Source organism: Penaeus vannamei, chromosome 3, assembly GCF_042767895.1.
Source record: "Penaeus vannamei isolate JL-2024 chromosome 3, ASM4276789v1, whole genome shotgun sequence".
Lineage (NCBI taxonomy): Eukaryota > Metazoa > Arthropoda > Malacostraca > Decapoda > Penaeidae > Penaeus > Penaeus vannamei.
Window position 1 is genome coordinate 7,229,803 of NC_091551.1, and position 15,000 is coordinate 7,244,802.

Below are 15,000 nucleotides of genomic sequence, written 5' to 3' on the forward strand. Positions count from 1 at the left end.
GTTAGGTTTACAATCCTCGTAATTTATTAGTTTTAGATTGCGTTTAGTGAGGAAACTATCCGCTATCCAAGATACTGTTCTTCAAGGTCAGTGTGTACTACAACACGCAAGGCAAAAGCTACAACACAAAGAAAAACAACAAACAAAAACTGCATCATAAGCAATAACAATCCACACAAAAACAACACAAGCAATAACAAAACAAACAAAAACAACAATACAAACAAAACAAACACAAACGTAAGCAACAATACAAGCAAAAACAAAACAACACAAGCAACAACAAAACAAACAAAAACAATACAAACAAAAATAAACAATACAAACAAAGACAAAACACAAACAAAAACAACAGCACAAGCAATAACAAAACAAACAAAAACAATACAAACAAATGACAAAACAAACAAAAACAACACAAGCAATAACAAAACAACACTGCAAAGAAAAACAATACAAGCAATAACAAAACAACAATACAATCAAAAAAACACAAACAAAAACAACAACACGTCCCAAACGATTCACAAAACCCCGCGCATTTCGCAAACAATACCACTCCAACCTTACTGAAACGCTGTTCCCCGCCAAGAAAACAACTTTTTGAACAACTCACTACAACAGAGCTCAAGATTTAACCCTTCTGACCCCCTCCCCCAAGAAAACAACTTTTTTTTTAACAACTCACTACAACAGAGATCAAGATTTAACCCTTCTGAACCCCCCATAAGAATTGTTTTTTTTCTTAACAACTCACTACAACAGAGATCAAGATTTTAGGAAGATCTTGCCAGTCTGGAGCCACATACATCAGCGGAAGAACTCACACAATACAACAGGTTAAGGATGTGGGCAGCGGGTAGTCTATCTGATGACTGAGGACTTATTGTCAACGAATTATCTCGGTACCGTTGTGTGTTTTAGCTATAGAGGTTGTAACACTATTGTAAAAAGATGTATGATGAATGAAGACTTTAATTGTTAAGATATTAAGTCGTTATCGCTATGTGTTTTTGTTATGGTAGTTGTAACAGTTTTCATAAATTGTATGACTGAGGACTTGTTGTCAACGTATTAAGGCGTCACCGTAGTGTGTTTTTGCCATGGTGGTTGTAACAGGGTTGAAAAAAAGTTGTAACTGAACGACAGCCTTTTCTATTGCCAGTTTTATGTATATGTAATATGTATATGTAATACATCATTATTGCCATTATAATTATATTTATTATCATTATTATTATTATCATGATCATCATTATAATTATCATTATCATGATTATTACTATAAACAGTTATTACTTTTTAACATCATCATCATAATGAATATTATGACCATTACCATTACCATTATTGTTATTATTTTTATCATTATCATTATCATCACTGATATCATTATAATTATCATCATTGCTATTATTATCAATACTATCATTATCACTACTAATAACATTAACGATTATTACCATCGTTATTACCAATACCATTACCATTATCATTACCATAAATAATGCTGCAATCACTATTATTATTACCATAAATAATGCTGCAATCATTATTATTATTACCTTAAATAATGCTACAATCATTAGTGTCTTTACCATAAATAATGCTGCAATCATTATTATCTTTACCATAGATAATGCTGCAATCATTATTATTATTACCATAAATAATGCTGCAATCATTATTATCATTACCATAAATAATGCTGCAATCATTATTATCTTTACCATCACTCAAAAGAGAAAGAAAGAAAACGAGAGAGAGTGTTGCAAGAGACCGACAATTAACCAAAGAAACACGATACACTGAATTCCCAAAAAGACTTTCGAAAATTGTAATTGAAAACGAATTGATCTGTCTGCTAATCTGAAACTGAAAGTAGTGATAGTGGCTCACTATACATGTTGAACTGTTTTTTTTTTTTCTCCTTCTTGTCTAATATTCCTCGTTTTCTATGTGTGGAGTTCCAATTTCCCATGTATGACTGTTTGTTTTTTTTTCTTCTTTTTTCGACATAGGCCTAGATTCATGATAAATTAGAGGATTTTCACTTTTACAGATATTAGGCTTGAAATGATGCTTATGTTTTCACACAATGCGTTTGACAGTTATTGATCATGACCAATATCAAGCTATAATTGATGTTGTTGACAGTGAATGATCTGACAATTGAAAGCCGTTTGACAATTGAAAGTCTAACAACACCAATACGAAACTCGAATTAATAATGTTTTCGACAGTTCATTATTTGACAGAGTATTCACCTATGAGAAGCATTATTAGATGCATTTGGTTGTTGATGATTGGCAAGCATCGAGCTCTAATCAAAGAATTAGTTATTTGACAACTAATCCGCCAACACCAATCACTACTTAATGGCTGGCAATTAATTGATTTGACAGCCATGGGAATGTGTCAAAGTCAGCTCAGAAGCCAGTGATACTTTTTGCCTCCTGACAAGACGATAATATTCCTGGAGGCTTTGGATATTAATAAAGGTGCTGTCACACTAGCACTTTTTCCGTCAATTTTTTGACAATTTTCTGAAATTTTCTCCATTTTTGAGCGAATTGTCGATTCTCCAGTCAGACGATAATGATCGTTTCTGTCTGAAAACCTTAACGTCAACTTTTTCAGCCAAACATAGTCAAATCAAGAGCTATATTCGAGAATGTTTGTATTTATGTTAAATAAAATTGTCAAAAAATTGACGGAAAAAGTACTAGTGTGACATGGGCTTAAGAGAACCTGTTAATTGCTGGATACTGTTATTGTTGTTATCGTTATAGTTATTTTATCCCGTTCGCTGTCATTCTATCCACATGTCATATAACTATCAACACCCATTGTTTTGTTTTAGATTAGTACCAATATTAGTAGTTCTGGTGAGGACGATGAGAGAAGTAGTAGTACTATTAATTTTACTAAGTATTCATTTAACACTTTGATGCATTTTCGTTTGTTTGTTATCACGTTCAATGACTGTATATGTGTAAAGGTATACCGTATATTTTGTTAGGACTTTCGTGTACATATTTGCCGAGTAAAGTATTTGTAAAAAAGGTCTTGCCAAAGCTCTCACGGTTATTTCATAGATGAAAATGTATGCTAACTTCCCTTAGAGTTTATGGTATCGAAACTATCGTCAATTATTAGCTGATAAAAGATCAATAGTTAAATCCGATAGCTGGCTTGGCTTGGGCGTGTCATTTGTCAGATTCGAAAATATACCATGCTAAAATATGGTTATTCTCTCTTCCATGCCTCCACTCGCCCCAAAGTCAAATTGAGGAAACACCTGCAAGAGCCAGCGCTCCATGCATCCCAAAAGAGACAAAATGTATGAGAAAATATTCACGGCCACTATTAAAGCCGATGAGATTCATGAAGCCTACAATTATTATTATTATTATTTTTTTTTCAATTCCATTTGTTACAATGGCTATTCTTTGCAGGGACACTGTTTCATTTTGCTTCTAAGTCTCCCCCTGTGTGCAAGGGAAGTTCGAGGTTACCATCCTTTGGCCGCGCGTGGTATTAAACGCAAATCAGCAAGACAGCGAGACCAACACGCTAACCGCTGAGCCAGCACAGCACAATATGATGGTTTTACGCTACGAAGCTATTCATTTGATATTTTCGCTTGAAAGACCATGGAATTAACCTAACCGAGTAAGGACTAGGAGACCCATCTTGCAGTAAAAAGAGATGTACCAAAGAGTTGTTTTGTTAGCTTCTAGACATTCAAATGTAGGGAGGGAGAGAGAGAGAGAGAGAGAGAGAGAGAGAGAGAGAGAGAGAGAGAGAGAGAGAGAGAGAGAGAGAGAGAGAGAGAGAGAGAGAGAGAGAGAGAGAGAGAGAGAGAGAGAGAGAGAGAGAGAGAGAGAGAGAGAGACAGACAGACAGACAGACAGACAGAGACAGAGACAGAGCCAGAGACAGACAGACAGACAGAGAGAGAGAGAGAGAGAGAGAGAGAGAGAGAGAGAGAGAGAGAGAGTCAAGAAACGAAGAGTAGATAAACAGACAAATAAAAATAAAAGAGAGAGTAGAAGAGTTAGATTCAGAGGTAGAGAAAAGTGGAGATTAGGGGCGTGTCCAGAGGGAGACCTAGGGCGTCACGTGTTATCTCTGGTACCTGATTGGCCATCCCAAGTACCACCTCATTGTCCTGAACCATTATTGGCTTTCTGTCCAGCTGGAGGAAAGATACTTGTGTTGGTATTTGGATAAAATATGGTATTGGAAGAAAAAAAAAGTCAATGCTATTCCCATGTTTTTTTGTGATGGTCTGCGTATGTTTGTTTGCTTGTTTGTGTGTGTGTATGTTTGTATGGTTGTGTGTGTGTGTGTATGTGTGTGTGTGTGTGTGTGTTTGTTTGTGTGTGTGTGTGTGTGTGTGTGTGTGTGTGTGTGTGTGTATGTGTGTGTGTGTGTGTGTGTGTGTATGTGGGGGTGTGTGTGTGTGTGTGTGTGTGTGTGTGTGTGTGTGTGTGTGTGTGTGTGTGTGTGTGTGTGTGTGTGTGTGTGTGTGTGTGTGTGTGTGTGTGTGTGTGTGCGTGCGTGCGTGCGTGTGTGTATGTGTGTGTGTGTGTGTATGTGGGTGTGTGTGTGTGCTTGTGTATGTGGGGGGGTGTGTGTGCTTGTGTGTGTGTGTGGGGGGGGTGTAAGCGTAGGTACGCGCGCCGGACTGTGCTACGTGCCACCTTGCAAAGTTAATGCCACACTCGGGCCACCCTTCAAAAAGTCTGGACAGCCACTTGGGACAGAAACCTTTGTGACTCTTCAACTTTATGATGAGTTCCTAACAAAATAGCATACTCATTTACCAGTGAAGATGAGTAGTTGATAAAACGGAAATGAAAAGTTTTGCCATTTCAAGCCCAAAGGAGCATATTTTAAGACTTTAAAGTCTTTCAAAGCCAGGGAACCTGGACTATTTACCGTCACCCATCCCTTTTCCTAATGTCCAGGCTACACCTCTGCATACATACACAGTAACAATGCACACGCAATACGTGCATACATATACACGTACACACATTGCAATTGTATGTGCGATTTAGACCGGCGACCAATCAGGTCTCAGAAGTGCGATTGCGTCATCACACGGGGAGAACTGATCACGTGTGAATCACGAGCCCGAGTATATCAATAAGAAAATGAGCTCCTATTATTTTTGCCGTCGAGGCACGAGCTAAAAGTCTCCAATCATCCCACAAAACCGCAACTGATAAGATATGACAGGATGTTGTAAAAATAGCCACGAGATGTTCCTCCTGGCGACACCTGGCAGGTCCGGCAGGAGGAGCAGTGTTGCCATCGCGGCGCCGAGAACCTCAGAGGCCGCCGAGATCTCGCGGAAGGAATACGCTTCGCTCTGCCAACTCCCGAGGAAATCGCTTCGTCCTTTTCGAAATGGCCGTCGCAGGACCCCGCACGCTCAACCTCGTCAGACAGAATCAGGCCTCGATCCAGCATGTCTGCTCGAGGGCCAGGTAAGATACCGGCTTTGGAAACGTAGAGTTGAAATCGAAATGAAAAGATCTAGAAAACCGGCTTCAACATCGATCCCAAGGGCGTGAGGAGGTCGTGGGTATATAAATATGGTCCTTTTAGCCTCAAATACGCACCTGTAGGACTAGGCCTCTATGGCACAGGGGAGAGGCCTTCGGTGGGCGATGAGAAGAACAGGTAAATAGGTTGTCATAAAGGGGGAGAGGAAGGAATCGATTTTTCAAGGTACGAGTTGCATATTTCAGGCAATGTGTTCTCGGGCAATGCAGGCTGTCAGAGCGCGTGATATGTCATTGTCATATGCCATTCGTACATTTCCAAACCGAGTATGGTTATCTGTTGGTCGTTTTAGGAATGTGAAACACTTTCCTGGGTAATGAAGTCCGGTTGATCTTCATTGCAATGGAAAATTCCCCTAATCTACCTGCCGGTAAAAGTCGGAACAAAGAGAGGTCTCTCATGTGTTGCAGATATGCTGATCTATCAAGATGAGGCATTGAAACAGATTTATTTTGCACACTTGTCCAATTGCCAGCTGTTTATTGGCAGTGGCTAGTCCAGGTACAGTTCCACAACAGTGTAGAGAATGTACCCTTGCCAGTTTATATAATAAGATTTGCAGGCTCAGCTGTACTGGGAAAAGACCGCTTGGCATCTCTCCTGTAGGATTGTGATGCAATATTTAACTGCTATGTTGCACTGCAGCTACATCTGGTGTTGAATGGATTGACAGCTGTACATACACTCATTTGATATGAATGATTATGGTAAAATCAAATGTAGGTAGAATATTAGTCTTGCAGCATGCATGTCGTGACTCAGACTTTAGTGATATCTTAGTGATACGAAATTGACAGTATGTGTTACCTTTTCAATTTGCACACTGCCACTAGGAACATGTAATGCCCTGTGCAGTTTTTGGTGAATTGTCACTACACAGAGATAGCTAGACAAGTGTTCAGCCAAAAGCAGTTGATTAGTAGGCCTTCATGACCTCGCCTGATTTCCCCTTTCTTGAGTCCATAGATTTTTTTTGCTAATACTATTTATATTATTACGATGATATTTATAGTGACTTATCATGTTATCAACAATATGAATGGATAATCTTTCCTAGTATCATTCATCAGTTGCTAAGCAGTTGTGAAACCATCTATTTGAATATACAATACGTAAACAAATATCAGAGTGGAAATGATATGTACATAAATGCATCCTAATCGGCAGTGGATTGATATTATATCTTAAATGCTGATTTTATAGTATACCATCTCATTTTTTCTTTGAGATGAGAGAATTAAAACGTAGTAACTTCTTGACAGTTCTTGGTGGTCTGGGGTGGAGATGGGACCCCCAGATGCCATCTTGGGTGTTACTGAGGCATTCAAGCGTGACACGAACCCCAAGAAGATGAATCTGGGTGTTGGTGCCTACCGCGACGATAACGGCAAGCCTTTCGTCCTTCCATCCGTGAGGAAGGTGAGTAAGGATTGTCAGTGTTTTGTTTTGTTTATTTTTAAAATTTCATTTGCTTAATTAATTATTTTTCTTTTTTTTATAGAAAAGTTCTTATGTTATCATATATTTTATTTCATTATCAAATTTATCATACTTTGAAAGATCTGTTGATATTATCATACTTTTATTACAGCATACTTAGTTTTAAGGGATGTGAGCATTTGACTCCAATTTTTTCATTTGTAAAATTATTCCATGTTTGTGCAAACACAGTAGGAAGATAATAATCGCATGGTCAAAATTATATTGCCAATAAGTCTCCTAATTATTTCCTAGTGTTCATAATCCCCCCCCCCCTTCCTCTGCCAAGAAAAAGTAATGATAATGCAAAGTAATTGTAATTTGTAGCATGATGCTCTATAGTCTATTTTTACCCTTACTATTATTAAATGTTCCAAATTTGAAGTCCCAAAGACCAATTTTTTTTTTTTACATAAAGTTGTATTATATTAAAATAAGGATCCAATCAATATGCATAATAATTATTGTATTTTTTTTTTTTTTTTCCAGGCTGAGGAGCTGATTGTGAGCCAAAAGTTAGACAAGGAGTACTTGCCCATCTCTGGCAGTGCCGAGTTCTGCAAGCACGCCATTACCTTGGCTCTCGGGAGTGACAGCCCAGTTGTTGCTGATGGACTGGTTGGTTTTCAACGTGGTCTGTTGTTTATAGGCCTTACATCTGATGTGTAGTCTGATCTAGGGCAAAAGATACTTTTTTTTATATATTACTTTTATTCTTGTTTGGAAGGAATAGGAGAATGGAAGGTAAATAGTAGGGTGGGACACCTAAATTATCTTGGAAGACTATAGAAATGTTGAGAATTTATAAACTAGTATATGATTCTTGTGTGTGTTCCTTTTTCCAGAATGTAACAGTTCAAGGTATTTCTGGTACTGGCGCTCTCCGCATCGGCTCCACCTTCCTCTCAAAGTTCTTCCCAGGTCCAAAGGTAGGAAGTTTGTTAGTTTTGCACTTAAGTAATATTCATATTCTAGAGATATAAATCATCTTAAGGGATTCTCTCTCTTAGCTGTAAGCAATAGTTCTCTCTCTCTCTCTCCTGTAAGCAATAGTACTCTCTCTCTCTCTCTCTCTCCTGTAAGCAATAGTACTCTCTCTCTCTCTCTCTCTCCTGTAAGCAATAGTACTCTCTCTCTCTCTCCTCTCTCTCCCTCTCTCCTCTCTCTCTCCTCTCTCTCTCTCTCTCTCTCTCTCTCTCTCTCTCTCTCTCTCTCTCTCTCTCTCTCTCTCTCTCTCTCCCTCTCTCTCCTGTAAGCAATAGTACTCTCTCTCTCTCTCTCTCTCTCTCTCTCTCTCTCTCTCTCTCTCTCTCTCTCTCTCTCTCTCTCTCTCTCTCTCTCTCTCTCTCTCTCTCTCTCTCTCTCTCTCTCTCTCTCTCTCTCTCTCTCTCTCTCTCTCTCTCTCTGTCTCTCTCTCTGTTCTCTCTCTATCTCTCTTCTGTTCTCTCTCTCTCTCTCTCTCTCTCTCTCTCTCTCTCTCTCTCTCTCTCTCTCTCTCTCTCTCTCTCTCTCCCTCTCTCTCTCTCTCTCTCCCTCTCTCCCTCTCTCTCTCTCTCTCTCCCTCTCCCTGTCCCTGTCCTGTCCCTCTCTCCCTGTCCCTGTCCCTGTCCCTCTCTCCCTCTCCCTCTCTGTCCGCTCTCCACTCTCCCTCTCTCTGTCCACTCTCCACTCTCCCTCTCTCTGTCCACTCTCCACTCTCCCTCTCTCTGTCCACTCTCCACTCTCCCTCTCTCTGTCCACTCTCCACTCTCCCTCTCTCTGTCCACTCTCCACTCTCCCTCTCTCTGTCCCTCTCTCCCTCTCTCCTCTCTCCTCTCTCTGTCCTCTCTCCCTCTCTCTGTCCCTCTCCCTCTCTCTGTCCCTCTCATTCTCTCTGTCCCTCTCATTCTCTCTGTCCCTCTCACTCTCTCTGTCCCTCTCCCTCTCTCTGTCCCTCTCCCTCTCTCTGTCCCTCTCCCTCTCTCTGTCCCTCTCTCCCTCTCCCTCTCTCTGTCCCTCTCTCCCTCTCCCTCTCCCTGTCCGTCTCACCCTCTCCCTCTCCCTGTCCGTCTCACCCTCTCCCTGTCCCTCTCACTCTCCCTGTCCCTCTCTCTCTCTCCCTGTCCCTCTCTCCCTGTCCCTCTCTCCCTCTCCCCCTCTCCCTGTCCCTGTCCCTCTCTCCCTCTCCCTCTCCCTGTCCCTCTCTCCCTGTCCCTCTCTCCCTGTCCCTCTCTCTATCTCCCCCTCCCTGTCCCTCTCTCCCTATCCCCCCTTCCCTGTCCATCTCTCCCTATCTCCCTCCCTGTCCCTCTCTCTCCCTCTCCCCGTCCCTCTCTCTCTCTCCCTCTCCCTGTCCCTCTCTCTCTCTCGCTCTCCACGTCCCTCTCTCTCTCTCGCTCTCCACGTCCCTCTCTCTCTCTCCTCTCTGTCCCTCTCTCCCTCTCCCTCTCTGTCCCTCTCTCCCTCTCCCTCTCTGTCCCTCTCTCCCTCTCCCTCTCTGTCCCTCTCTCCCTCTCCCTCTCTGTCCTCTCTCTCTCCTCTCTGTCCCTCTCTCTGTCCCTCTCTCCCTCTCTCCCTCTCCCTCTCTGTCCCTCTCTCCCTCTCCCTCTCTGTCCCTCTCTCCCTCTCCCTCTCTGTCCCTCTCTCCCTCTCCCTCTCTGTCCCTCTGTCCCTCTCCCCCTCTGTCCCTCTCCCTGTCCCTCTCACCCTCTCCCTCTCCCTGTCCCTCTGTCACCCTCTCCCTCTCCCTCTCCCTCTCTCCCTCTCCCTTTCCCTGTCCCTCTCACCCTCTCCCTGTCCCTCTCTCCCTCTCCCTCTCCTCTCTCCCTCTCTGCCTCTCCCTTTCCTCCCTCCCTCTCCCTGCCTCTCCCTCTCCCTGTCCCCTCTCCCTCTCCCTGTCCCTCTCTCCCTCTCCCTGTCCTCTCCCTCCCTGTCCCTCTCTCCCTCGCCCTGTCCCTGTCCCTCTCTCCCCTCTCTCTGTCCCTCTCCTCTCTGTCCCTGTTCCTCTCTCCCTCTCCCCCTCTCCCTGTCCCTCTCCCCCTCTCCCTGTCCCTGTCCCTCTCTCCCTCTCTCCCTGTCCCTGTCCCTCTCTCCCTCTCCTCCCTCTCTCCCTCTCCCTCTCTCCCTGTCCCTCTCTCCATCTCTCCCTCTCCCTCTCTCCCTCTCCCTGTCCCTCTCTCCCTCTCCCTCTCCCTCTCTCCCTCTCCCTGTCCCTCTCTCCCTCTCTTTCTTTCTCTTCCTGTCTCTTTGTCTCTGTTTCTCTGTTTCTGTCTTTGTCTCTTTCTGTCTCTCTCTCTCTCTCCTTCTCCTTCCCTCTCTATCCCTCTCCTGGAAGCAATAGTTCTTCCCCCCCTGTCTCTTGTCTGTCTGTGTGTCTCTCTGTCTGTATCTGTCTCTCTCTGTGTGTCTGTCTCTTCCCACCCTCCCTCCTCGCTCTTCTTCCCACCCTCCCTCCTCTCTCTTCTTCCCACCCTCCCTCCTCTCTCTTCTTCCCACCCTCCCTCCTCTCTCCTTCCCTCCCTCCCTCCTCTCTCCTTCCCTCCCTCCCTCCTCTCCCTCCCTCCCTCCCTCCCTCCCTCCCTCCCTCCCTCCCTCCCTCCCTCCCTCCCCTCCCTCCCTCCTCTCTCTCTCTCTCTCTCTCTCTCTCTCTCTCTCTCTCTCTCTCTCTCTCTCTCTCTCTCTCTCTCTCTCTCTCTCTCTCTCTCTCTCTCTCTCTCTCTCTCTCTCTCTCTCTCTCTCTCTCTCTCTCTCTCTCTCCCTCCCTCCCCCCTTCACTTTCTTTCTCTCTCTCTCTCTCTTTCCCCTCCTCTTTGTAAGCAAAGTCTTTTAGTGTGCAATTCTTTTTCTTGTCCCCTAGAATGTATGGCTGCCAGCACCAACTTGGGGCAACCATGTTCCCATCTTCAAACATGTCAATATGGATGTCAATCAGTACAGATACTACGACCCAAAGACCTGTGGATTCGACTTCAATGGCGCAATAGAGGACATTTCTGTGAGTATCATTGCTATGAATGTCGTGCTTGTTACCTTTTGTGCATAAATAAAGTGTGCTTAAAGTTTCGAAATGGCTGCAGTCAGTATTGGATTTTGTTATACTAGTAATAGATTCTTCAGAAGATGCCTTTTTATTTCAGAAAATCCCTAAGGGTAGTTTGATCATGCTTCACGCCTGTGCTCACAACCCCACTGGTGTAGACCCCAAAGCAGAGCAGTGGGATGAAATGAGCAAGGTCATCAAGGAGAGAGAGCTGCTTCCCTTCTTCGACATGGCATATCAAGTAAGAAAAAAAGTAGAATTTATTTCTAATAGTTTTTTTGTTTTTTTTTATGTCAGTTGTTCATTACTTTATGAATTTTCTAAGAATTGTAGAATTATAACATAGTATTAAGTATTTTACAATGGGAATTTAAAAGGAGTTAGTATCATTTTATGGTCATTCTGTGACCTACTTGTACAACACATGGCATGGAAAATATCACCATCAAATTTTTACTTCCATTCTAGGGATTTGCCTCAGGAGATGTAGCCAAGGATGCATATGCTGTGCGCAAGTTCTTAGCTGATGGCCATAAGATCTGCCTTTCCCAGTCTTTCTCCAAGAATATGGGATTGTATGGTAAGGAAAATAAATGCTCTACATTCCCATAGATTTTTAGGTCTTATGTACATTCTCACTTAATGGTAATACATAGTTTTGAAGATGTGTATTTGGTATAAAATCTCACCATCCTGAAAGCCTTGCTTTTATTTACTTATCTATATATATAAACCTCTTATTATTTTTACATATGTTTCCCAGCCTTTAGAACAGGAGATTTGTTTTAAAGCTTGCTTGTAAACCGCAGTTTATATATTTAAAGATCCTCCCCCCACCCTTTTTTCAGTGAGCTTCTATTTCTTCTATACTTTTGTAACATCATCTCCCCACCAGTTCTTCACTCAGCATTTACTGAAGACCAAAACATACCACATTAAAATAATTTCCCAACAGGTGAGAGAGCTGGTGCATTTTCAATTGTATGCAGTGACAAAGATGAAGCCGCCCGTGTTATGTCGCAGGTGAAGATCTTGATCCGACCCCTTTACTCCAACCCACCTCTCCATGGTGCTCGCATTGTGTCCACTATCCTTAGTAATCCAGAACTGAAGTGAGTGTTTTTAATTTCCTTCACCTTATTTTTTAAAATTTGATTATTAGTCTGTAGTGATATTCTTGTTACATTCTCACAAAATTATCCATTGGCTGTTACTTTTAAATGTATATAAAGTATAAATTAGTTTTCTTTTAGAAAACAAGAAGTCATAACACTTCTTTCCTCCACTTTTAACAGTTCTATTTGGCTGAAGGATGTCAAGGGCATGGCTGACAGAATCATTAACATGCGTACCAAGTTGAAGGAAAACCTTGCCAAGGAAGGATCCATCAGGGACTGGAGTCACATCACTGACCAGATCGGCATGTTCTGCTTCACTGGCATGACCCCAGACCAGGTGAAATTCTAGTTTTTCATTCCTAAATATCATGCAACATAATGCCACAATGATTTATCTGCATTGCTTAAAAATCTTCACATTATATTGAACATCGGGGGAGAGTGTTTTAGTAGTACTGTACATATAGATAGTCAATTAAGGACTTCTTTTCTCCATTTTCAGGTTGAGAAGCTGACAAAGGAGTTTTCTGTGTACCTGACAAAGGATGGACGTATCTCAGTTGCTGGTATTGCTTCCAGTAATGTTGAATACTTGGCTCATGCAATGCACCATGCCACTAAATAAAAATAAAAGTTCTCAGATTTAGATCTATTTATTGGGAGTGTGAAATGGGACTTTTTTTTACATTTAAATATCACTGTGAAATGGTATAGCATACAGCCAATGTTAGGACACACATTTTAAACTTCAAATGGTTATTTCCTGTGCTTAACATTGCTGCTATCATGATTTAAAAGAAGTGCACTGCTTTTCTTGACATTTAAAGCTTTGCTGCAATGATTATTGATAATCAGAGGCATAATGGAAATTTGTTCATATGGTAAAGCAGACAAAAGATAGTAATGAGACTTTAGAGTTGTCCTCCTCCCTGAATCTGTATATTTCTGTAGATAAGTCAACCCCCCACAATTTTATATTAAATTAAACCCAGAGAGATTAAAGACAATGTTTGCTTTATTTGAAGGTGTAATTCATTTCTGATATTTAAAATCAATTATTTTGGTGTATATACATCCTGTGTCCCTGCCATTGCAGGTACTATTCCATGTACACAATAAACATTATAATCTTTTCATCTCTTTTCTTATTCCTCTGAACTTTCCAGATTTTCTAGTGCTACCATTATTAATTCTATTTTGCACATTGTGTGAATACTGAATGAAAAACGGTTTTCTTAGACTTTCTTTTTTCATCTTTAACATACAAGTACATAAATATTTACAATACAATTTACAATTCTTGATGCTTTACAATGAATTTCAGCATTGCTCATTTTGACATATTACTATAACAAAAAAAATCTTCAATTTTCCTACTTATTTCTCTGCAAAGGAAATTGATGGCTGTGAAAAATTGTGTAAATTTTCATCAAACAATTCTTCATCAATATTCACTTCATCCTGGAAAAGAGTTGGGAAGGGTGGAGGATTTTGTTCGCGGTGGAGCTGATGAGCAGGTAAGATGCTATCATACAGATAGACGTATGCACCTGTCGGCCCAGGTACCGCTGGCCCAGTCACCCAGAGGACATTGTAGTGTGTGTTGATACGCCATACCTGTAGGCGAGAATAATTTGGAGAGTGAGATATGGTAACTGGTGAAGGTAGTCAGGTATCAGGGACAACGTCAGGAGGGGAGGGGTCTGGTGAAAGACACTATTGCAACAGGGATTTCCCAAGAAAACATTGTATTGTGTAGATACACTATATCTGCAAGAGAAGAATCCGGAAAATGAGATAAGGTAACTGGTTAAGTGTCAGGAAGGGAGGGGTTCATGTGAGCATGCAGGTGCAAGTGGTAAGGATAACTGAACAAAGAATGATGGAGATGGAGAGGACAGGGTGTGTTAAGGAGGAGGATGGATACCAGCAAATATTTTGGATGCAGAGGAAATGGGAATAGAGGGACTGGAAAGTGGAGGCTGAGGGAGTGGAAAATTCTCTTGGGTACTGTTTATGAAGTTTTGGATTCTTCAAGGGTTTCTGGAGGGGGGGGGGGGGGAGGTGTGAGAAACTAAGGTTTTCTTGCAAGAAGAGGAGATAGATGTCAGAGGAGATTGTAGAAGATAAGAGTGGAAAATGTTTAGGTTGCCTGATGTGACGAGGAGGGGGTGGGTAGGGGTAGGGGTAGGGGTACGGGTAGGCAGGGTGGAAGTATTACAAATCCGAGTATCTGGATTTTGACTGGGAGAAAGAGGTAGGATGGTTTGGGGTCAAGGGAAGAGATACTGGGGGGAAAATGCCGAGATATCTTGAGAAGATGGGAAAGGAGCGGAGAAAAAACTAGTTTCTGTGCTCCTTGTCTGGTCTCACATAGAGTTAGGGCTAGTTTGAATCTGAAAAATGCTACTTCAGATTTGAGCTTATAGGCAGGGTAGCTACCACAACTGGGCAGCGGGCTGTGGAGTGATAGTGTGGCCAAAATGCCAACATTTTTAACATTGAAGAGGAAGGGGTCAATATGGTAAGACAGGGAAGGACAGTTTACCAACATAAACTTCATGGGGGAGGTCATGTTTACAGAAGCTAATCTTGGGAATACTAGTGTGGGACTTATGCTGGCCTCTGGGAGGAATTGTGCAGCAACATACTGCCACTGCATCATAATAAACTAGGCAGGAAAGTAGGTAATTTTCACTGTCTGACCAGTTCTTGTCGTACATAGGACAATCAGTTGGGGAAACAAAAACAGTTCTGATACAAGTATTAAGAGGAGTGAGGTCAGTCAGATTAGATAGTGCCCAA

General features: G+C 42.0%; 2 protein-coding genes across 2 annotated transcripts in view; one reads left to right on the forward strand and one right to left on the reverse strand.

Moving 5' to 3' along the window:
• The first annotated feature begins 5,179 nt into the window (after positions 1-5,179).
• Positions 5,180-13,328, forward strand: Got2 (glutamate oxaloacetate transaminase 2). Its single transcript, XM_027364929.2, has 10 exons — positions 5,180-5,501; positions 6,843-6,999; positions 7,549-7,677; positions 7,905-7,988; positions 10,895-11,032; positions 11,175-11,318; positions 11,546-11,657; positions 12,033-12,189; positions 12,373-12,532; positions 12,698-13,328. Exons 1-10 carry the CDS (start codon positions 5,422-5,424, stop codon positions 12,818-12,820), a joined length of 1,284 nt encoding a protein of 427 aa, XP_027220730.1. The 5' UTR covers positions 5,180-5,421; the 3' UTR covers positions 12,821-13,328.
• A 97-nt stretch (positions 13,329-13,425) lies between these two features.
• mRpL3 (mitochondrial ribosomal protein L3) overlaps positions 13,426-15,000 on the reverse strand; it is a 7,800-nt gene continuing 6,225 nt past the window's right edge. Inside the window, exon 7 of the mRNA XM_027364930.2 lies at positions 13,426-13,812. Within this exon, the coding sequence (XP_027220731.2) occupies positions 13,573-13,812 (240 nt within the window). The 3' untranslated portion in view covers positions 13,426-13,572. The remainder of the gene's footprint in view (positions 13,813-15,000) is intronic.